The sequence below is a fragment of the Phoca vitulina genome, unplaced genomic scaffold, assembly GCF_004348235.1.
Source record: "Phoca vitulina isolate PV1807 unplaced genomic scaffold, GSC_HSeal_1.0 scaffold74, whole genome shotgun sequence".
Lineage (NCBI taxonomy): Eukaryota > Metazoa > Chordata > Mammalia > Carnivora > Phocidae > Phoca > Phoca vitulina.
In genome coordinates, this window is record NW_022589777.1 from 4,407,112 (window position 1) to 4,429,973 (window position 22,862).

General features: G+C 35.9%; 1 protein-coding gene across 13 annotated transcripts in view; it reads right to left on the reverse strand.

The window, feature by feature from the left end:
• DLG2 (discs large MAGUK scaffold protein 2) overlaps nt 1-22,862 on the reverse strand; it is a 1,693,368-nt gene that overhangs the window by 1,093,582 nt on the left and 576,924 nt on the right. For 2 of the 13 annotated variants that reach the window (XM_032393568.1, XM_032393566.1), the window contains exon 1: nt 1,212-1,465. The exons of the other annotated variants lie outside the window; for them this stretch is intronic. In XM_032393568.1, coding sequence (XP_032249459.1) covers nt 1,212-1,250 — 39 coding nt within the window. In that variant the 5' untranslated portion in view covers nt 1,251-1,465. Of the gene's footprint in view, nt 1-1,211; nt 1,466-22,862 lie in introns of those variants that run through there. 13 annotated transcript variants of the gene reach the window in all.

The following is a 22,862-nucleotide window of genomic DNA, read 5'->3' on the forward strand; positions in this document are numbered from 1 at the left end:
CTCAGGACCCTGGGATCAGGACCTGAGCGGAAGGCAGACGCTTAACGACTGAGCCACCCAGGCGCCCCTACCCTGGAGTATTTTTTATAAGCACCAAAGCAGTATAAACAATCTAACAAAATGGAGACAAAAACCAGGGGAAACTTTCTGAACAATGTCATTCTTGGAATTTTTCCCCCTGAAAATGCTGTGCATGTCAGACATTTACACAAATTTAAATTATATTTTAAGAGATACACTCACATTAAGACAATTATACCATTAAAAAGACACCAACCTGCTTAAATCACATATTAAAGGAGAAATACAGTTTTCTGATAAGACCTTAACCAATTCCACTTTCTTTTTTAGAGAGAGAGAGATAGCACAAGAGCACACAAGCAGGGGGAGTGGCAGGCAGAGGGAGAGGGAGAAGCAGACTTCCCGCTGAGCAGGTAGCCCGACGCGGGGCTCGATCCCAGGATCCCGGGATCATGACATGAGCCGAAGGCAGATGCTTAACAACTGAGCCACTCAGGTGTTCCCCAATTCCACTTTCATTCAAAACTCAATAATATATAGTGCCAAAAATTTATGGTTTCCTATGTGAAGTGACAAAAAAACAAAACAAAATAAAAACACACCACAAACACCTTGGGTTTTTGTTAAAGGGAGAAAATATTTTCAGAATTTCCATCATTAAACCATAGTCAAAGACAAGTTAGTAATTAACCATGTGGAGAAGAGAAGGGAGGAAGGACATTCCAAGAATAGAATATATGTGCAAAATCCCCAAAGCATAGGAAGAATGTGCAATGTGGAGATCCTAAAAGTATGTTGCAATGATATGGCAGAAATATGGGGAGGTTGGCAAAGTGAGTCTACGGGATATGGACATTATGCTAAAGATATTAAAATAGGCCAAAATCATAAAGGTCCAGATATGCTGAGGAATTTGGACTACATCATAAAATAATGGATAGTCATAAACTAGGGATGTAGCAGGCAGAGGGGCAGAGGAACCAGGTAGGTGATCTGTACAATAATAATTCAGAAAAGGGATGAGAAAGGGCTAAATGAAAGTAATGCCAGTCCAAAAGGAGAACAGATGGAGGCACAATTGACAGGATTTGGTGGCTGATGGAATGTGGGGGCTGATGGAGAATGAGATGTCTGGGATGACTCCCAAGTTTCTGGCTTGAGCTGCTGAGTGCCTGGAAGGTGCCACTCACCATGAGAATGAGTTGAGAAGAGGAGCAAATTCTATGCATTTGAAGTTTGAGGTCTTATAAGTAGCAAGGGAAGGATGTCTTATTGGCAGACTTCTGGAACTCAGGGGGAGGAACTGGGCTAGATACAGGATCCATCAGTTGCTTATTTCCTTCTGCAGTGTACCAGGGATTTGCAGTAATATCCCAGGGGTTTCAGGAAACCACAGACATTTTCCTGGATCATAAATGCACTTGAAGAGTAGAGAGAAATATACATTAAAACATATGTGAATATCTTAAGTCTGGAGTATAAAATGTGCATGGATTTTTTAGGACAAAACCAGTCTCCAAATGAGTTGCTCTTTGACTTGTGCTTACAACTTTAGCCTCCCACTATATCCACAGACCCCTGAGACGTATGTTCACCCCCTCTGTCTTTGGTCGTTTGGTGGAAACATTTAAACAAGACCACACTAAAGCAGTTCGCAGGCCCTGTGTGATTTGGGTCTCGGTGAGCAGCCCATTCAGGAGGTCAGCCTAGAAGAATCTGACACACCTTCTAGCTGCAAGTAAAAGGCAGCGTGCTGTCGCTGTGCTTTCGCTCAGCTCTGTCTCCCCGTATTTTGAAAAGATTGAAAGGATCCCTGTTGAAACACAAATGTGGAAAGAAATAGCAAGCTATTTGGACTTTATAGTTCCTTTGGAGTGAATATAGTACTTGTGTTGTAATTTCATTCTTACTCCATGTAAGACAAGTCATTCACAGATCTGGAATTCACTTTAGGAGTTACCTGCTAAGAGGTTGCGTGCTTCTTCTGGATTTAGTTGTTATTTGCTGCCTTCAAAATATTGCAAAGTGTAAAAAGATTCCTTTTCCCATCAGGTAGCCTCTATGTAAAGAATACTCAGCATTTACTGATCTCAAATTCATAAAGTTTCAGCAGAAGAAAGGGTATTTTTAAAGGTGTTAAAGTCAGTTAATGAAGTTCTGCTGTTTTAGAGAAGCATTCAAAGACCGTCCCCCGTCTTCACACCAATGACTCCAGTATTTGGGGCTAAACAGCTGCTTCCTTCCTTCCTTACGGTAGAATTCATCATTTTATTTCCTTTCACAATTATTTAATAAACAGAAGTTGCAGCAAACAACAATTATGAAAAATTTAGTTTTTTTTTTTTTTTTTTCCCCAGTAAGAAACCTTCTACTTCTTAGGCCCCTGGTGTAAACTATGGCAGGAACTTGAAGGACAGTCCATCTCTGGAAGTCTGAAGAGAGTCTGTTTTTCTCCCTCACCTTCTCCTCATCCAGACAGGCCTTTCTTAGTAAAGGAAAATCTCATCAACATGTACTATATTTATTTCCTCTATGAGTCATTTTTATCACGATTATTCCTCCAGCATTAAGCCATTTATTTTCCTGACTAAAGGAAGGAGGAAGAAGGATAATTTTTAAAGTTTACAGACAACCTACTATGGGACAACTTTGCTAAGCTATTTCTCAAATTCAATTTAATCTTTAAAACATGATAGATATTACTATTCTAATTTTATAGTGTCTCTCATGCCAAACCTAGAATTACAGGAAATTCTGGCTCTTCATTCTTTTTTAAAAGTAATTTAGCCAATTTTCAAGTAGAGACAGCTTTTTAGAAAATCAACATTTATTTAGTGTTTATGTTCACAAATAAAGAAATGGGAGCTCTGAGTTGAATTAAATGATACCCACTAAGAACGTGGTAGGGTCAGGCTTCAAACTCAGGTCTTTCTGATAAGGGGGAAAGGGCTGGCAAGATCAAGTTAGGTGAGGTCAATTGGAGCTTTCAATTCCAGTCTGAGAAGCTGAACTTGACTAGACCAACACTTGAAAACTAATGCACATTCTTGATTTAAAAGGCAATGTAATGAGGATTATATTTCAGGAAGACTCACTAAGTTTATAAGGGACTTGGATTACAAGGATAAAAATTATACTAAGCCTTGCAGGGGCAGAGATAGAAAGAAAAAAGATGGCAGAATCAGTGTTGTCTAAAATAAAAATAAAGAGAATTAAGGAACTATAATTATAGGGTAGCAATTAATGATGGACCAATCTGAATTGTGTATATCTACTTATCTGTATCTATATATCTATATATCTATATCTATTTATCAGGGAATCATGGTAGTAAAAAACTGAGAGGCGATTTTTTAATCTTCCAACTGTAGGGAAGACTGTTTCATAAGTTGTGAGACTGGCTGTTCTCTGTAAGGTCAAGGAAAGATTCTTGAATGCAGACATTGGACACAGGGTTTATAAGACAGGGGAGTCGTTTTGATCTGTGGTGATGATAGTGTATCCCTTCCTAGAAATCCTTGTGGGTCAAGACAGGCATGCATGTACCTTTGCTATAAGCAGCTCAGCTAAGGACCAGGTGTCACCCTGATTCTATTTCATTCCTCCTGAAGGAGCTGCCTAATATCACTGTTTGTCAAGAGTAAAGAGTGCCAATTTCATGGTTTTGCTTACATTTGACCCAGTGAAAGTGATAGGAACTCCAAGCTTCCTTGAAAGGTCTATTCTAGCCTGATGACTTTGTGGTTCTATGCTTCATTTCAGCACGGAAATACTCAGAAAATAGCCAGGGTGGCAGCTTCTATCAATGACAATTCAACAGTTCCGATATTTCAGTTCCAGCTAAGATTAGATTGTTCTTAAGTGTGTCTGAAAGAAGCATAGCAGATCTGCTTCACATGGCAGCATATGAATAAGCATTTGCTTCTAATTCCACCCACTACTGCTCCCTCTTTCTGTTGCTTTTAAAAGCATCTGCTATCACAGATGCAGAAGATATGTCACTATGAACAACTGCTTTGTTTGGAAGAGCTGCATTTCATTTCTGTATGTCATCTCTTCAAAGCAAAACTCAAGTCCACTTTCAGGCAACCCCAGTGCAATGAAGGGAGAAAAGCTTACAGGTCCATCTTTGTTTTAAAGGGTTAAGTCTAAAAGAAAAACCTCTGCCTCAACATTCCCTCAGATTATGTAACTTAATATTTTTTACTATATTATGCTTGATATAAAAGAATATATGCAATGTAAAGGGAAGTTTTGAAGCATAAGTAATAAAATAAACATCAGCTTAAAAACGAAAATGAGATAGGGTTTTCAATGCTGACTGCCATCAATCCTGTGTTTCTTTATCCCTTATGCTGTAACAACTCTCCTAAATACTGTAATGCTACTTTCATCATTTTGTGGTTTTAGCACTTACATATGAGTCTATCCAAAACCATATTGCTTCATACAAATATTGGTTTTGAGCTTCATACAAATATTATTTTACTATATACAGTTTTCTTTGACTTGATTTTCCAATTCAATATTGTTTCCAATACTCATCTATGTGCATTTATTTGTATTGCTGTATATTATTTCATTTTGTGAATATACCATAAATTATATTTGTATGCTCTTACTGACATACATTTTGTTGTTCCAAGTGTTTTTTTGTTTTTTGTTTTTTTTCTTTTTAGGAACAGAGTTGCTGTGGTCAAGGAACGTTTACAAGGGTTTCTCTAGTATAAAAAAAAATAAATTCTCTAGGGTATATAACTAGAAATGGAAATGCCAAGTCATAATGTTCACCTTTATTATTTATGTCAATTTATTTTCCAAAATTGTACCCACCCGTAGTGTGTAAGAAACAACCTCAATAGCATTTGACAATGTCAGGCTTCCTAATTTTATGCTCATATAACTGGGTACAATATGTAATTTAGCTTAATTTAGATTCCTTTATTACTTGTAAGATTTGGTATCTTGCCATATGTTTATTCATGTTTTTGTTTACTTTCCTTTTTGAAATGTTTAATGATGTCTCTCAATCATTTTTCTGTCTTACTGGTTTTTATTTTTATTGACTTGTAAGAGTTATTTATATATTCTTGATAAAGTCTTTGGTTGACTACTTACGTTGCAAGTACATGCATTTTGGGACTTGGCTTTTCCTTTTCCTTGTGGCATCTTTTATTAAAAAAAAAGTCTTTAATATAATTGGGTTCAAATCTTCTCATTTTTGGGTTTGTGTTTTTAAGAAATACTTGCTAATGATGGGGTCATAATGATATTCTCTTATATTTTCTTCTTAAATGCTTAAAACTTTGCCTTTCTCATTTATGTGTTTGACCAACCTTTTGTTAATTATTATGTCTGATGTGAGTAGGGATCAATTTAATTTTTCATATCATATACAATTGTCCCTGTTATTAACTGGTCTTCCTTTCTTCAATGTTCTCAGTGTCATTTCTATCCTATGTCAAGTTTACATATAGTTAACAAATATGTATATCATGTGCCAAGTAGTCTTTTAAGTGTTTTTTAAATAATTAACTCATTAAATCTTCATAATAACCTTAGGAGTTAGGTACTGTTTTCATTCCTTTTTTCAATAAGAAGAAAATTGAGGCATGGAAAAGTTACTAACTTGGGTCTAGAACTGATACCCTTAACTTCTGGATCAAGGTCATATGTTGTTTCTTAGTCAATATGCTTGTCCAAATCTAAAACCACACTGTGTCTTCTGGGAGGCCTAGTACTTCTCTAGCTCTTCTTTTCAGGAATATCTTGGCTTTTCCTTAGCCTTTACTTTTTTCATATACATTTTAAATCAGGTTATCAAGTTTACCAAATAATCTTAAAAATTACCAAATAATCCCTAAAAATTGGGATTTTTTATAGGAATTGCAATAAATCTATACAGATCAATTTTGAAGGAATGGTATCTTTAATAAATCTTCATATCCACAGTCATGGCATGTACTACAATTAAGTCTTGTTTAATAAATTTAATTAAAAGCTAATATTTTTTTCTGTAAACATTTTGCATATATGTTGTTTAACTCTAAGTACACAATTTTTTATGGTTGTATCTGCATTTTACTTGGAAGTGGTCTACCATACTACTAGAAATAATAATTTTTTAACCTCTTGGCATAATAAGTCAGAGGTATCTTATAATCTTTTCATTATGATGGTAGATTTATTAATTTCTCCCTCTACACTCTTTTGCTTCCAATGTGTTAAGAATATTTTATTAAGTGCACACAAGTTTAGAATACTTTTTCATGAAATAAGCATTTTATCATCATATAATGATCTTTAACTCTAATAGTTCATTTTATTTCAAAGTCAATTGTGTCTGATATTTGTAAACTAACCCAACTTTCTTTTATTTAGCATTTGATACTACATTTTTTCCCATTTGTTTACTTTCAAAATTTCTGTATCCTATTTTAGGTGTATCTCTTATCAAATGGCATTTTAGGTAGATTTTTTTATTATTCAAATCCTTATTTTTCTCTTTTAATTGGCAAATTTAATCTACTTACATTTATGTGATCATTACATTTAAATTTGTTTTTCTATAGTATTTCATGTTTCTGTCATGCTTTTTTTTTGCCTTTTATCCTTTGATCTTTTGATTGATTAGAATTTTTCTTAATATATTTTATCCCTCCACTAGTTTGACATTTTAATATTTACTTTTAATATTTTAATACATATTAATTTTGCATGCATCTATAACTTGAAATATAGTTTATTAGTATCTTAACTAACCAGCCCTCCCCCACCATGCACACACATACACAAACACACATACACACACACACACACAGACTCAAAATCCAATTACTCCCAGGTTAATAGAGGAATCTCACATTTGGCTTTCTACCTTGATGGGGCTCCAAGGCTTAGCAGTAAAATCAGAAAAATAAATTACCTTTTTGTAAAGAAATGTGAATCATTTTCCTCAGGGTAACTTTGGCCTCCCTGTATCTTATTGTTCACTGCCCCTTGCTCTAGGTCAAGTCACTATTCTTCTGCCGTACTGCTGGAAGCATGTATTCGGGTGATAGTTTTTGTCTGTTCAACTTGAGAAGAAAAACCCTTTCAGCTGTTGTGATTAGAATGTAGCAGAAGGAAGCTGAGTTACAGGGTAAGAAAATATCAGTTTATTTTCTTTGGCTTATGCGTTCTGACTTTAACTGAGAAAAGCTGAGGCTTTCTGTTGTAGGTATTTGATAGGAGAATCTCTAATTAAAAGGTACCCCAAACTTCTCTTATTCTATCACTACACTCTGATGCCTGTGTTTCATATTACCATGCTCCCCGAGACAATATTTAAATAAACACACCACTTCACACATCCTGTACAAGTTCTTTTATATTTAACAATGTATAAATCATGAAGTCTGAAAAAATACCAAATAAGTGGGTAACTTTTTATTAAGTTTACTATTTATTTATTATATATATACTATCACAACAGTAAGTTAAGCCTCATGGCATGTATGACCTATTATATAGATGTTTTTTTCTCTTTTATTTTTCTCAAAAAGCTTCACTTCCAAACAAAATAATATATTTATTCTAGATAGGGGTTTTAATACATGTCTTTTCTTGATCTTTAGAAATGCAATCTTGGCATTTAAATACCCCCAGGGCATCTAATAGCTGACTTGCTCTCAAGCTCCAAACTTCACTGAGTGGGCAGGTTCATTCCAAGGCCAGATTCACTCCTGCAGTGCCTGGCAAAATACCCTTAGGATTTGACTTTCATTCCTATGAGTCTAAGGAACTCCATGTAAACCTAGTCCATTACGTTACCCAATCTTTGCTATTTAGCCCTGTTCTAAAGTAGGAAAATCAATTACCTTTATGCAAAGAAATTGGATTTGTTTTCCTCTGGAGCCCCCCTTCATACCCTTCTTACAGTTCACCTGAACCATGGAAATCATTTTATAACTCAATCTGGCTTTCAGTTACTCCCTTATTCAGTACACTTTTCATTCTGAAAATGTCATTCCCCTGTTGCCCATGTGTCCCCCACTGCCTACAAAATAAAGTCCAATACTTAAGGATGACCTACATAGCTGTGTTGCCTAAGGGAATCTCTAATCCCAATTTCATGTCCCCCATCCTTCCCACACACACTGTTCCAGGCTCACCAAACCTCTTTCCATTCCCTGAACATGCCTCACAATTCCACCTCTCTATTCAACTCACATTTATGGAATGCCCACAATTTGCCCAACAATGGAACACAGAGAATACAAAGATGGAATTCTATCCCTCAATCCACACTGCTTCCCTTGCCTAGAATAACCCTCTAGCAACTCCTAATAGTCCTCCAAACTCCACCCAAATGTCACTTTCTTTCTGTAGCCCTCCCTAACCACCTCATTTTCAGAAACAGTCACTCATTCTATTCTCCTATTATTTCTCTGATGGCATCAGGATAATTAGAATATCCTCTCTACACTACTCCTTTTCCTTTCTCCCTAATCCCAAACAGATAGCCACACTCTATCCTTTGCCTCTGGAATCTGATGCGGCTGACAGCAGAGTCACCCTGAAGTTACAGGCTCTGACACCCCTTGAAATAACTGTTCTAGGTATCCTGACTTTGGAGGAGTGGAGAGGTTGTGTGTTATGAGTAGAAGGTAGAGAAGAAAAGGGGGGTGTCTTTGAGGTTCTGGGAAATGGGTAGGGGGAGACTATAGGAGTTTAAGAAGGAAATAGGTATCTGTGGGTCTGAAGAAAGGGCAAACCTACAGAAATATTTGTTAGGTGCTTGTAGACCAGCCAGACCTTGGAGAGTAAGATCCCTAGCTTTCTTTGCCCTGTGTGTGCTGGGGAAGCAGGAAGGCATAAGACCTGAAAAGACCATGGAGGTTCAAGCAATGCATTCATGTCTTCATGTAAACCAATGTACAGTGTTTACCAATCACCCAAAAACACAGTTAGTTAGTCCTGTGAAAGTTAGTCCTATGAAAGTCCTCAGAACTTTTGGATGATATTGGGGTGGAAGGAGAATAACAATTCTCCTAGGTGGGCTAGAAGTCTGGAATTCTACTAAACAAAAGTGAGGGCTAAGAGTCAGAAATTAAAGAATTATGATACTTGATGCCTGCTTGCTTTTATATGTTAGGACTCTTGCCAATTACACATTTTTTCTTTTATAACATGTATCAATTCTTTAATTATCTGTCTACCTGTCCCTCTGAATTCTGAACTCTTTGAGGACAAGGATCATATCTTAATTATCACTGTCACCTCAGGTCATGGAACAGGGTTTTGTACACCACAAGCACTCAATGTTTATCAAAAAACTCTCAAAATGACCAACTGTACATGGAAATACACTGCAGAAATGAAATTTATTTTAAAATCTTATCTCTTACAATAGATTTCCTTTGAGGCATTTCCCCATATGTCCATACATGCATAAGTCAAATATTGCAGTGTTTTCTAGCTGAAGCATATGATTTTCTACCTATCTTTGACATATATCCATAGTCAAAGCTCTTCCAAGTATGGATATCCACCTTGGAAATGTTCACCTCAAATATTATCTGAGAGAACAGGAAAGAACTTGATATGGCAACTTCTATAATCAGTCCCTTTTCTTCCCATTGGAAGGGCAATAGTAAGCATCTAGGTTTGCGTTTACCCTTGCTGTCACACATAGCAATCACTGCAGGGCAAATAGTATTTAGTGTGTAATGAACAGTGTCCAGTTGGGATCAGCTTCTGAATTAGCGTCTAAATGTGGTGAGGGTAGAAAATTTGCCACAATTATTGCTGCCCAGCAAGCCCCAAGAGATTCTATTCTTCTCGAAAATCTTAAGATACTTAGCACATTTCATTCTCTGTGTTCTTAAGCTGTCATTTATTTTTTTTTTAAGATTTTATTTATTTATTTGAGAGAGAGAATGAGAGAGAGAGAGAGAACATGAGAGGGGGAGGGTCAGAGGGAGAAGCAGACTCCCTGCCGAGCAGAGAGCCCAATGCGGGACTCGATTCTGGGACTCCAGGATCATGAACTGAGCCGAAGGCAGTCGCCTAACCAACTGAGCCACCCAGGTGCCCCTTAAGCTGTCATTTATGACCGGTACCTATTTTCTCCCAATTAGATAAGCTCTGAGGTTAGGAGACATATCTTGAAAAACCAATCTGACAGTATCCAGAACAAAATTTAAAACGTCTTGCAAATATTTGCTTTCTATATTCTAGGGATGGGAAGTGATAGCATGTAGGGGAAAAATAGGAAATAAAGATCTAATTCCAAACTATGTGACTTACGCCACTGGCAGAGTACTATACTTTAACAGATAGTATCTTTCTCTCTGAGGCTGAGATGCTGCATCTCTGCCCAATATATCCTAAGGGATGTACAGCTATGAATAATCTCAAAGTCCCTCTCTCACAGAGCACCCAGTTAATATTTTGGGGGTAAGATATATATTGATTATCCAAATAAACACAGAGATTTAAAGCCTATGAAGGGTGATAGGGGCACAGAGATAATTAAGACAAGAGCCTGCTCCTGGGAGGTATAAATTAGAAAGAAACTGATGTGACAAATCAAAGATGCAAACTGGATCATGCCACTCTTTAATTCAAACACTGCAATAATTCCTCATTTCTTTCACAAGAAAGTCCATCATTTATTAGGCTCATATAAAACTCTCCAGGATGAGGGCCCCATCTACATCTCCAATGTTATCTTTCATGCCTCCCTTCATCTTATCAGCAGCTCTGATGTATTGCTGCAATTACCCTAATAACCATACAGCTCTACACCAGGCCTTTGTCACGTTGACTCTCCCAAACTAAAATGACTTTCTCCAAATAGCACTCTAGCCTACCAGAAAAATTTCTACCTCATAAAGGAATTTCTCCATCAAAATTTTCTTGCCCATCCCAATTCCCTAGGTAAAACTGACTAAAATTTTATCTGTGCTCCCTTTCCCTATAAGAGTTTCAATGTAAACCCTGCTACACTTTGCACCTGTGTCACATGTGTGTGTATGTATATGAGTGAGTGTTTGTGTGTGTGTGTGTGTTGTGTGTGTGTGTGTATTATTATTATACCCTAAAGATTCATCAGGGAGAAGACCATGCCTCACTTATCTTTTTATCCTCAGAACTTGGTACTTAAGGTAAATGAAAGAATGAACTAACAGCTTGAGGCAACGGGCAATGGTTCTCAACCTTGGTTGCACTTAAAATTACCTGGAAAAGGTTTATAAATCCCTGTGCCCAGGCTGCATCCATAATGAATTAAATTAGAATCTCTAGCTGTAGAACCCAAGCAGCAATAATTTTAAAACTCCCCAGGAGATCACAAAGCGTATTCAAAATTTGAACCCTAAGGTCAGTGGGTTTCCTTTCTGAGTATGGTTTAAGGTGTGTGATGTAGGCATAAGCCAGAATTCACTGGATTAAAGTTTGAGCAATGAGAAAAGGGAATGGAATAGATGTAGACCAGTTAAAGACCAGTTTCTTGAGATTCTCCCTCTAGCCAGTTAAATTAGGAAACACCCACCTTGGTGGCATTAGCATATTAAAGACAGCAATCAGTCAACTAAGAAACCTGTTTAACATTGTTTAATTCAATATTTTCTACATTTATTTGACTTCACAACACTATTTTTCCCATCTAACACCTCTTAAGTTTTCAGAGAGACAATACAGACTTTTTTCTTTTAAGAAATTAGGTGATAATGGGAATACAAGTAATGATGCAGTTTGAGGAAAAAAGGAAGTGTCAAAAGATTATATATCTTTAGGGAAAGACATAGTCATGCTTGCAAAATGAAAGGAAGGAAACGCTAGAAAGGGAGGAACTGAAGATGTCTTAACATTTATTTAACTTCTTCTATGTGCCTGGTCTCTCTACTATGGGGACACAGAAAAAAAGGTAACTACTCCATTTGGGGTGCTAACAAAGACCTTACCCAAGACAGTTGAATTGGTTTTTCAAAGACCAGTGGAGAGGTTACCAGGAGGAAAAAGTGAAGATGGCAAACATCATAAAGCATGAGAAAAGAGTATGGAAGAGAAAGGTAGGTGTACAAAGGAAATTGTGGCTATCATATGGGTGAGAACGATAGGACATGAGGCTGGAAAATTAGACTGGGTCACATATAAGAGCTTTGAATGACATGCACAGCGAAGTTTGGGATTTATGAAGTATAAAATCGGGAATGATGTGCTTTATTTGTCTTACAGAAAATCACTTTGACAGCAGTATGAGTGACAGACTGGAAATGGAGAAACCTATGAGAAACCAGTTTGGAGCCTTTTACAATTATGGGACTGTTGCAGGTTTCCATGGATACAACTAGGCATAGGGAATTATTTAGTAATAGAGCATGGAATGTCATGTGATCTTTATTGGTTTAAAGCAAACCTCCTACTTTGGACTCCTAAGCATGTTTCCAAAATATAAACTCAGCATTCTAATCAACTGCTGCTTATAGAAATTCTTTGGTATCATGGAGATGACCCTCATGCAAAAAGTAGGCCACAAAATATAGATCACAACAGCTTTTTGTAAAATGGAGATGTAAACTGATAATGATTTTATATTTTGGGGGGTCTCATATTTTTCTTGAAAATATAGCCATGAGAGAAAAAGTTATATTTCTGGTTTTATTTTGAGCTGCCACCAAGTACATCTTAATGAAAGGCTGAGCCATTGTCAAAGCTACCTCAGGAAGAGGTAAAGGCCCTTTGTAGAAAGAGAACTTGTTCTCCGCTTATTTGAATGAAATGAACATGCAAGTAGCTGAACCTTGTCATGCCCAGTCCAGTGGGAGAGCTCCACAGGTACCAAGAGTTTCCCGGATCTGCACAGATGGATTCTGCCAGGAGGAAGCACTTTCTGGCTCTCGGCTCAAGGTAGAACAACTTCACAGGTTATTCCTGTTTCAGTTCTTCATGAAGTGATTTCAAGCTTTATTCAGATTTGCTGATGAAAGCTTAATATTTCTAACCATAAATAAAAGCACAAAAGAAGAAATATCACAAAATCATCCAAATGCTCCAGATGCTTTCTTGATTTTAAGTCCTATATTGAAGACTGGTTTTGAAGCAGGAAAGTATAATCATTCTCTGGTCTGGCTTTTTAAGCTTACTTTTAAAGAAATGGATTTTAAAAGCAACCAGACACTACTATGTAGAAAAATCAACAAAAATGAACAAAATAGACATCTTAATTGTAAGAATTAAAGGAATATTAACATGGAAAAAAATACAGCCACTGTCTGAATGATTTTAATTTGATATTATAGGGAAAATGACTTTAATGTTCTTTTTTCTTTTTTTTAAAGATTTTATTTATTTATTTGACAGAGAGAGAGTGAGCACAAGCACAGGGAGTGGCAGGCAAAGGGAGAAGCAGGCTCCCCACTGAGCAGAGTGCTGGACATGGGGCTCAATTCCAAGACTCTGGGATCATGACCTGAGCTGAAGGCAGAAGTTTAACTGACTGAGCCACCCAGGTGCCCCTTATTTTTTTTCTTAAATGAACATCTAGCACTGGTTAACTTCAGGGTGAAACATCTATCAGGCAAACTACAAATGTCTCTTACCAACTGGAAGAATGATCAGCCTTACTTCAGTGAAGATCCTAAAGGAAGGCTGGAATTTGGGTGGCAAATATTAGCTCAACTCAAGGGAGGCATTTCTAACAATTAGTACTTTTGTTAGATGAAATGTGCTGCAATTGAGAGAAAGTGTGCCATCCTTCACTAGTGGTGCTCCACCAGAAACAAAAGGGCCAGTGTGTGCTTGCCTTAGAAAGCATTATATATGGGGCACCTGGGTGGCTCAGTCAGTTGAGCGTCGAACTCTTGGGTTCGGTTCAGGTCATCATCTCATGGGTAGTGAGATAGAGCTGTACACGGGGCTCCATGCTCAGTGGTGACTCTGCTTGAAGATTCTGTCCCTCTGCCCACCCCCAAATAAAGAAATCTTAAAAAAAAGAAAGCATTATATATGAACCAGATGACCTCTAAGTTCCTTTTGATTTTGAGATGATTTATTCTCAATGAGAATTGAACTGAGGACCGAACTCTTAACTCTATTACAAGAAATCCATCACTTTCCTAATCATTAATTCAAAACACTATGCCTGGAAGATTTACTATGTATCAGGCTCCCTGCAAGGTGATGAGAGTGACAGACTGAATCTCTTGTGCTTATGGAGCTTAGAGTCTAACTGGGAAAATAGACACATAAACATTAATTATAAGGAAGAATGATGACAAAGTAAGCATTTGTACCTCTCTTCCTTATAACCACTATTATGATTAAACTTTTTTTCTAAAAAATGGATATTGTTTTCAAAGCACTCCATTTTTCCCCAACAGGTTATAGAAGCTAGAATCCAAAAATTATATCAAAATACCTTTTAAATTAGAACAATGAGGTCAGCAGGGGTGGAGATTATAATAAGAAAGGGAGATAACAGGACGTGAACATTCTTCTACTCTCTGGTTTTGGTATTAATTTATTTGTAAAGCGCAAATGCTTTTTAAGAGGAAGGTTGGATGAATGGCTGTAGCAGCCGTGAACCATTAGAGCAGCAGTCAGTTATTGTGGTGTAAATAAAGAAAGCCTATCTCTAAAACCCTGATTTTAACTTTTATAATGGATGAATTAGGCTGACACTATCTGAACCCATTCATCAATTATAGCATCAGTAAAACTGGGACAAGCCATCATGTGCCTTCTAATGCATGGCAATAGGAAGTAACCAGCATTGCCTATAAAGTATTCCTGCCATTTGAAAACAGGATATAAAATGAACAGAAAAGTCACAAAAATCTTCAGTCTAATCAGGCCTCTACCCCTAATTAGCAAATTACAGAACAGAAGTAAGAACAAAAGGAACAAGTTAAATGATACTACAAGAATACTTGGGTTAGACAAATCCAAAGTTATGGGGAATTTTCGAGGATGTGGGTCCTAGCTCCTTTAACATGAGTGGGATAAAAAAAGAGGAGAAACTGATTGCCTAAGAGGTATTTAAGATGATATCAGCCATATGCAGTATGTAAATCCTGGTTGGATCATAATTAGAATAAACTATAAAAAAGACAGTTATTTGTGGTAATCATTTCATAACATATATTTGTATCAAATCATCATGTTGTACACCTTCAACTTACAACACTGTATATGTCAATTACACTGAGATAGGTAAGAGAGACAGAGACCCAGTCTCACCAAAAACCTCATTCCCAGTGCAGTGACACACAAGTAAAATGATCTCACAAATAAGGAGCATATCCCTGAAGAGCAGCATATCAGACATCTCAACCCTTGGGCCCTGCAATGGAGAGACAAGCCCCATAATCATCTGTCTCTGAAAACCAACAGGGCTTACTTCGGAGACCCACAGGGCTACGGGATCGAAGACTCCACACTTAACAAGCTTGCAAACAAACTCATTCACCCTGGAACCCAAAGCAAAAGAAGCACATTGAAAAGCACTTAGGCCATATGTGAAGGAGATTTATAGCTAATCTTAAAAGCATCTGCCAGAGGGGCACCTGGGTATCTTAGTTGGTTAAGTGTCTGACTCTTGATTTCAGCTCAGGTCATGATCTCGGGGTCATGAGATTGAGCCCTGTGTCAGGCTTTATGCTGGCATGGAGGCTGCTTAAGCCTCAAGATTCTCTCTCAAAAAAAAGCATATGCCAGAGGGGGTAGGAGTCTGAAATTTCTCCAGGGTTAAGGTGCTGGTGGCTGCCATTTAGCCATTTAGCACTCTTTCAACTTTGCTATTGTTGGTGCTGACAGGCACCATTTTTGCACTCTCCCTCCACCTTGCTAGCACTGCTTTCCCCACCCTGGTGCTCCCCTGTGGCCCTGCTCACTAAACACAGCAAGTGAGCTAGCCAGTACTTCTCTGGAATACCATTCCACTAAACCCAGTGGGTAAGCATAGTCCAGACCAATGCTCTTCTGTGGTCCTGCTAAAACCTGCATGCATGTACATTCCATAAAGGACACCCCTTGAAGCCTGGCTCTGGTGGCTGTGTTTCTGCATGCCACAGGATTGAAAGAATCAGAGAGATAGTTCTTGGCAGGCTACCACCCCGAGGGCACTGCACAGACAATAGACTGAAACATACTCCCAGTCTTCCTGTGACCACCCCCTCAGACTGGGAGAGATAGCTCTTTCACCCAATATATAGAAACAAACAGAGAGAGTCAACCAAATGAAGAAGCAGAGGAATATGTTCCAAACAAAAGAATAAGATAAAACTCTAAGGAAAAAATGTGAATAAAACACAGAGAAGTAATTCAACTAATAAAGAGTTAAAAGTAATGTTCATAACGATGCTCACCAATCTCAGGAGAAGAATGGATGAACACAGAGAGAACTCTAAGAGATAGATAAGAAAATACGAAAAAGAAGTCACAGAGTTCAAGAATACAATAACTGAATTGAAAGATATACTAGAAGGGTTCAACAGCAGACTAGATGAAGCAGAGAAAAAGTAGCAGTGACCTAGAAGACAGAGTAGTGGAATTCACCCAAACAGAGCAGCAAAAAAGAAAAAAAAAATTAAAATAGTGAAGACAGCATAAGGAATATATGGGACAACATCAAGTAGAACAACATTCCCCCTTACAAAGATCTCAGAAAAGGAAGAGAAGAGAAAGGGACAGAGAACTTACTGAAGAAATAATTCCTCCCCCTAAGCTGAGGAAGGAAACAGACATCCAGGTCCAGGAATCAAGGAGAGTCCCAAACAAGATGAACTCAAAGAGATTCACACCAAGATACATTATAACTAAAATGTCAAAAGTTAAAGATATACAGAGAATCTTAAAAGCAACACAGGAAAAAAACAAAACAAAATAAAACTTGTTACATACAAGGGAACCCCCATAAGAAAATCAGCAGATTTTTCAACAGAAACTTTGCAGACAAGAAGCTAGTGGAATGGTATATTTAAAGTGCCAAAAGAAAAAAAAAGCTTCCAACCAAGAATACCTAGAAGGTTATCATTCAGAATTGAAGAGATAAAGAGTTTTCCTGACAAGCAAAACTTAAAGAGGTTCACCACCAATAAACTGGCCTTATAAGAAATGTTAAAGATACTTCTTTAAGCTGAAAAGAAAGGACACTAATTAGTAACAAGAAAACATATAAAAGTGAAAACCTCCCTGGTAAAAGTATATAGTAATGGTGGCGGATTAATCTCTTATGAAACTAGCATGAAAGTTAAAAGACAAAAGTGGTAAAAATATAACAACAATTAGAGAAAATACAGCATAAAAAAATATGTAAAATGTGACATCAGGAACATAAAATGTTTGGAGAGAGGAGTAAAAATGTAGTTTTAGAATGCATTTAAACTTAACTTGCTATCAACTTAAAATAGATTTGCATACACATACACACACATATATATACCTACATATACACACATATATATGCTTATATATGTAAGCCTCATGGTAACTGTAAGCAAAAGCCTATAGTAGGTACACAAAAAATAATGAGAATAGAATCTAAACATAACACTAAAGAAAGGCATCAAACCACAACGAAAGAAAGCAACAGAAGATGTTTTATGCAAATGTAAATGAAAAGAAAGCTGGGTAGCCATACTCATATCAGACAAAATTGACTTTAAAACAAAGTCTGTGATAAAATACAAAGATAGGCATTATATAATGATAAAACTGTCAATCCAGCAAGAAGATATAACACTTGTAAGTATTTATGTTCCTAACATAAAGGCATCTAAATATATAAAACACATATTAATAGACCTAAAGGGAGAAATCAAAAGCAAAACAATAATGGTAGGGGGATTTATTATCCCACTTACATCAATGGATAGATCATCCAGAAAGAAAAAAACAATGAGAAAATATCAGCCTTAAATGACACATTAAACCAAATGGACCTAACTAGATATATATAGAACATTTCATCCAATAGCAGAGTATACATTCTTCTCAGGTACACATGGAACATTCTCCAGGACAGATCATAAGATAGGCCACAAAACAAGTCTCAATAAATTTGGGAAGACTGAAATCATATTAAGTACCTTTTCAGACCACATGGTATGAAACTAGAAATCAATCACAAAAAGAAAACTGAAAACAAAAGCACAACTGTATGGAGATTAAACAACATGTCCCTGAACAATCAATGGGTTAATGAAGAAATCAAGGCAAAAGTCAAAAAATACCTTGAGACAAATGAAAATGAACCTACCAAAATCTATGAGATATAGCAAAAACAGTCCTAAGAGGGAAGTTCTTAGTGAAACAGGTCTATCTCAAGAAACAAGAGATATCTCAAATAAATGTCTAACTTTACATCTAAAGAAACTAGAAAAAGAATAAAGCCCAAAGTTACTAGAACAAAGGAAATTATAAAGATCAAGGCAAAAAATAAATAAAATAGAGACTAAAAAGGTAATAGAAGAGATCAATGAAACTAAAAGCTGGTTCTTTGAAAAGATAAACAAAACTGACAAACTTTTAACTAGACTCACAAGAAAAAGGAGAGGCACTCAAATAAAAAAAATCAGCAATGAAAGAAGTGAGGTTACAACTGATACTAAAGGAATACAAAGGATCAAAAGAGACTACTGAAACAATTACATGCCAATAAATTGGAAAACCTAGAGGAAATAGATAAGTTTCTAGGAACATACAATTTTCTAAGACTGAATCATGAAGAAATTAAAAATCTGAATAGACCAATTACCAGAAAAAGATGGAATTAATAATCAAAAACCTCACAACAAACAAAAGTCTAGGACCAGACAACTTCACTGGCAGATTCTACCACACATTCAAAGATTTAATATCTATCCTTCTTACATTCTTCCAAAAATTGAAGAGGAGGGATTGCTTCCAAACTTATTTTACAAAGCCAGCATTACCTTGACACCAAAACCAGAGAAGGACACAACAAAAAAGGAAAATAACAGACCTATATTCTTGATGAACATAGATGGAAAAATCCTTAACAAAATATTAGCAAACTGAATTTAACAGTACATTAAAAACATCATATACCATGATCAAGTAGATTTATTAGATGGTTTAACATTTGCAAATCAAACTATGTGATAGACCACATTAACAAAGTATAAAAATCATATTATCATCTCAATAGGTGCAGAAAAAGCATTTGACAGAATTTAGCATACATTTATGATAAAAACTCTCAACAAACTGGGTATAGAGGGAATGTACCTCAACATAATAAAGACCATATATGACAAGCCCATAGTTAACCTCATATTCAATAGTGAAAAGCCAAAAGTATTTCTTCTAAGATCAGTAACAAGACAAAGATGCCCACTCTTACCACTTTATTTTTTTTTTAAAGATTTTATTTATTTATTTATTTATGTATTTATTTGAGAGAGAGAGAATGAGAGAGAGAGCACGCACATGAGAGGGGGGAGGGTCAGAGGGAGAAGCAGACTCCCTGCTCAGCAGGGAGCCCGATGCAGGACTCGATCCCGGGACTCCAGGATCATGACCTGAGCCGAAGGCAGTCGCTTAACCAACTGAGCCACCCAGGCGTCCCTCTTACCACTTTAATTCAACATAATTTTGGAAGTTCTATTCAAAGCAATTAGGCAAGTATAAGGAAAAAAAAAAAGCATCAAAATTGGAAAGAAAAAGAAGAAAAATTGTCACTATTTGCAGACAACATGATTTTCTAACACAAAAACCCTAAAGACTTTATCAAAAATGTGCTAGAACTAAAAAAATGAATCAGGAAAGTTTCAAGATACAAAATCAATATCCAAAAATCTGTTCTATTTTTATACACTAACAACAAACTACCAGAAAAATTGGAAAACAATTGCATTTACAATTGCATCAAAAAGAATAAAATACCAATAAATAAATTTAATCAAGGAGTTGTAATATCTGTACACTGAAAACTACAAGAAATTGATAAATAGAAGATACAAATAAATGGAAAGATATTCCATGTTCATGAATTAAAATAATATTGTTGAAATGTCCATATTATGTGGAGCAATCTATAGATTCAATGCAATCCTTGTCAAAATTTCAATGACATTTTTTCACATAAATACAACAAATAATCCTATCATTTGTATGAAACCACAAAAGACCTTGTATAGCCAAAGCAATTTTGAGAATGAAGAACAAAGCTTAAAACATCACACTCCCTGATTTTAAACTATAATACAAAGCAAACACAATCAAAACAATACAGTACTGGAATAAAAATAGACACATAGTTAATAGAATAGAATAGAGAGCCCAGAAATTAACCTTGCATATATGGTCAGTTAATTTACAAAAAAAGGAGGCAAGAACATGCAAGGAGGAAAGAGCATTCCCTTCAATAAATAGTGTTGGGAAAACTGGACAGCCACATGCAAAAGAATAAAACTGGACCACTATCATACTACATACACACAAATTAACTGAAAATGGTTATAGACATGAATATAAGATTAGAAACCATAAAACTGCTAGGAGAAACATAAGTAGTATACTCCTTGTCATCATGCTGGGTGATATATTTTTGGATCTGACTCCAAAGGCAATGGCAACAAAAGCAAAAATAAACAAATGGAACTACATTAAACTAAAAAGTTTCTGAAGAGCAAAGGAAACAATCAACAAAATAAAAAGGCAACCTACTGAACAGGAAAAGATATTTACAAATTTATATCTGACAAGGAGTTCATATCCAAAAATATATAAATAATTCATACAACTCAATAACAAAACAAAACAAAAAAAACCGAAATAAAACATTTGATTGACAAATGGGCAGAGGATCTGAATAGACAGTTTTCCAAAGAAGATATACAAATGGCCAACAGGCACATGAAAAGATGCTCAACATCATTAATCGTCAGGGAAATGCAAATCAAAACCACAAGGAGATAGCACCTCATACTCATCAGAGTGGTTATTATCAAAAACATAAGAAATAAAAAGAGTTGGTGAAGATGTGGAGAACAGGGAACTCTCATGCACTTTTGGTAGGAATGAAACTTAGTGCAACTGCTATGGAGAGCAGTATGAAGGTTCCTCAAAAAATGAAAAATGGAACTACTATAGGATCCAGCAATTCCAACTCTGGGTATTTACCCAAAGAAAATGAAAACACTCATTTGAAAAGATATATGTACTCCTTTGTTCGCTGCAGCATGACTCACAATCACCAAGATATGGAAACAACCAGAGGGTCCAATGACAGATGAATAAAGACTATATATATAAAATACAACTCAGCCATAGAAAATAATAAAATTTTGCCATTTGTGACAACATGGATAGACCCTGAGGATATTATGCTAATTTGAAATAAGTTAGACAGAGAAAGACAAATACCATATAATTTCACTTACATGTGAAATCTAAAAATACAAACAAGTAAAATAAAATAAAACTCATAGAGGCGGAGAACAGACTGGGAGTTACCAGAGGGGAGGGAGGGTATGGGGTAGAGAAATGGAAGAGGGTCAAGAGGTACAAGCTTCCAGTCATAAACAAAATAAGTCATGGGGATGTAATGTATCGCCTGATAACTACAGTCAGTTATACCGTATTGCAATACTACGGAATTTTATATGGAAACAAGGGGAAACTAGACTTAGTGTGGTGATTATTTCACAGTATATACAAATATGGCATCATTATGTTGTACAACTGAAACTAATAAGTTATATGTAAAAAAATAATATGTTACATGTCAATTATACATCAATAAAACAAATACATAAATTTAGTCAAAAGTTTTTAAAAGACACTTGGAAATACTGAATATGGACTAAACATTAGATATCATTTATCAATCATTGTTAACTTTGCTTAGTTTAATAATTTTATTTTGGCTATATTAAAATAGTTGTTTTCTTTAGAAAATCATGCTGAACTATTTATAGGTATAATTATATGATTCAAATTATTCTATTAAACAGATATTCAATTAAGTGGAAAGGAATAGATAGATGAAACAAGAATGTAAGAATGGGGATTAATTATTCTCTCTACTTCTGAGTATGTTTGAATTTTCCATAATAAATGTTTTTTAAGAACATTTTCCACTTGTGATACAGAGATATTTCTGACTCTCATACTCAAAGACCAGAGGAAAACTTTGGCTGTAAATATTAAAATTCTTTATAATTTCAAAAATCTGAAAATTTCAAACACAAGTTGGTACCTGGAGCACAAGACTAGCCCCAGAAAAACGTGGGAAATAAAGACAAAAACAATGTGAGATTTTGGAGACTTGTTCTTGATGGAATGTCAGTAATAGTGTGTACAGGCCCTTCTGAGAGATGAAAATAACGTGATACAGAGTTTCTGATGTCTAAATTCATCAGATAATTTAAAAATCTCTGAGTAAAAGACCTATTTTATATTTGATACAATTTACCTTGATTTTTAACATTATTTCAGCCACGATCAAAGTTACAAAAACATAAAAAATAACGAAATTCTTGAAAAGGCAACAGAGGCTGGTACCCTAAACACAAGTATATAGGACCTTGAGAAGAGTAGATAAACCTCTTTCAATGTGATAGAAGGGAAGCAGAAAGCAGACAAAGAAATGAGAGAATTAGTGTGGTTTGTGGGAAAAGATAAGTGTTTCCCCCCAAAATTAATTAATATTTCCTTAGTGAAATAGGGGGCTAAGTCTTTGGCTAAGAGTGAATAAAGTGATTAATTATACTAATGGATGATAGAATCTAGGCAAGATAAGAACAAATTCAATAATATACCAATGGATAATTAGAAAGTAATGGGATTTCAAGGATTGGAAGTCTTTGTGCAATTAATGAATTGTGGCA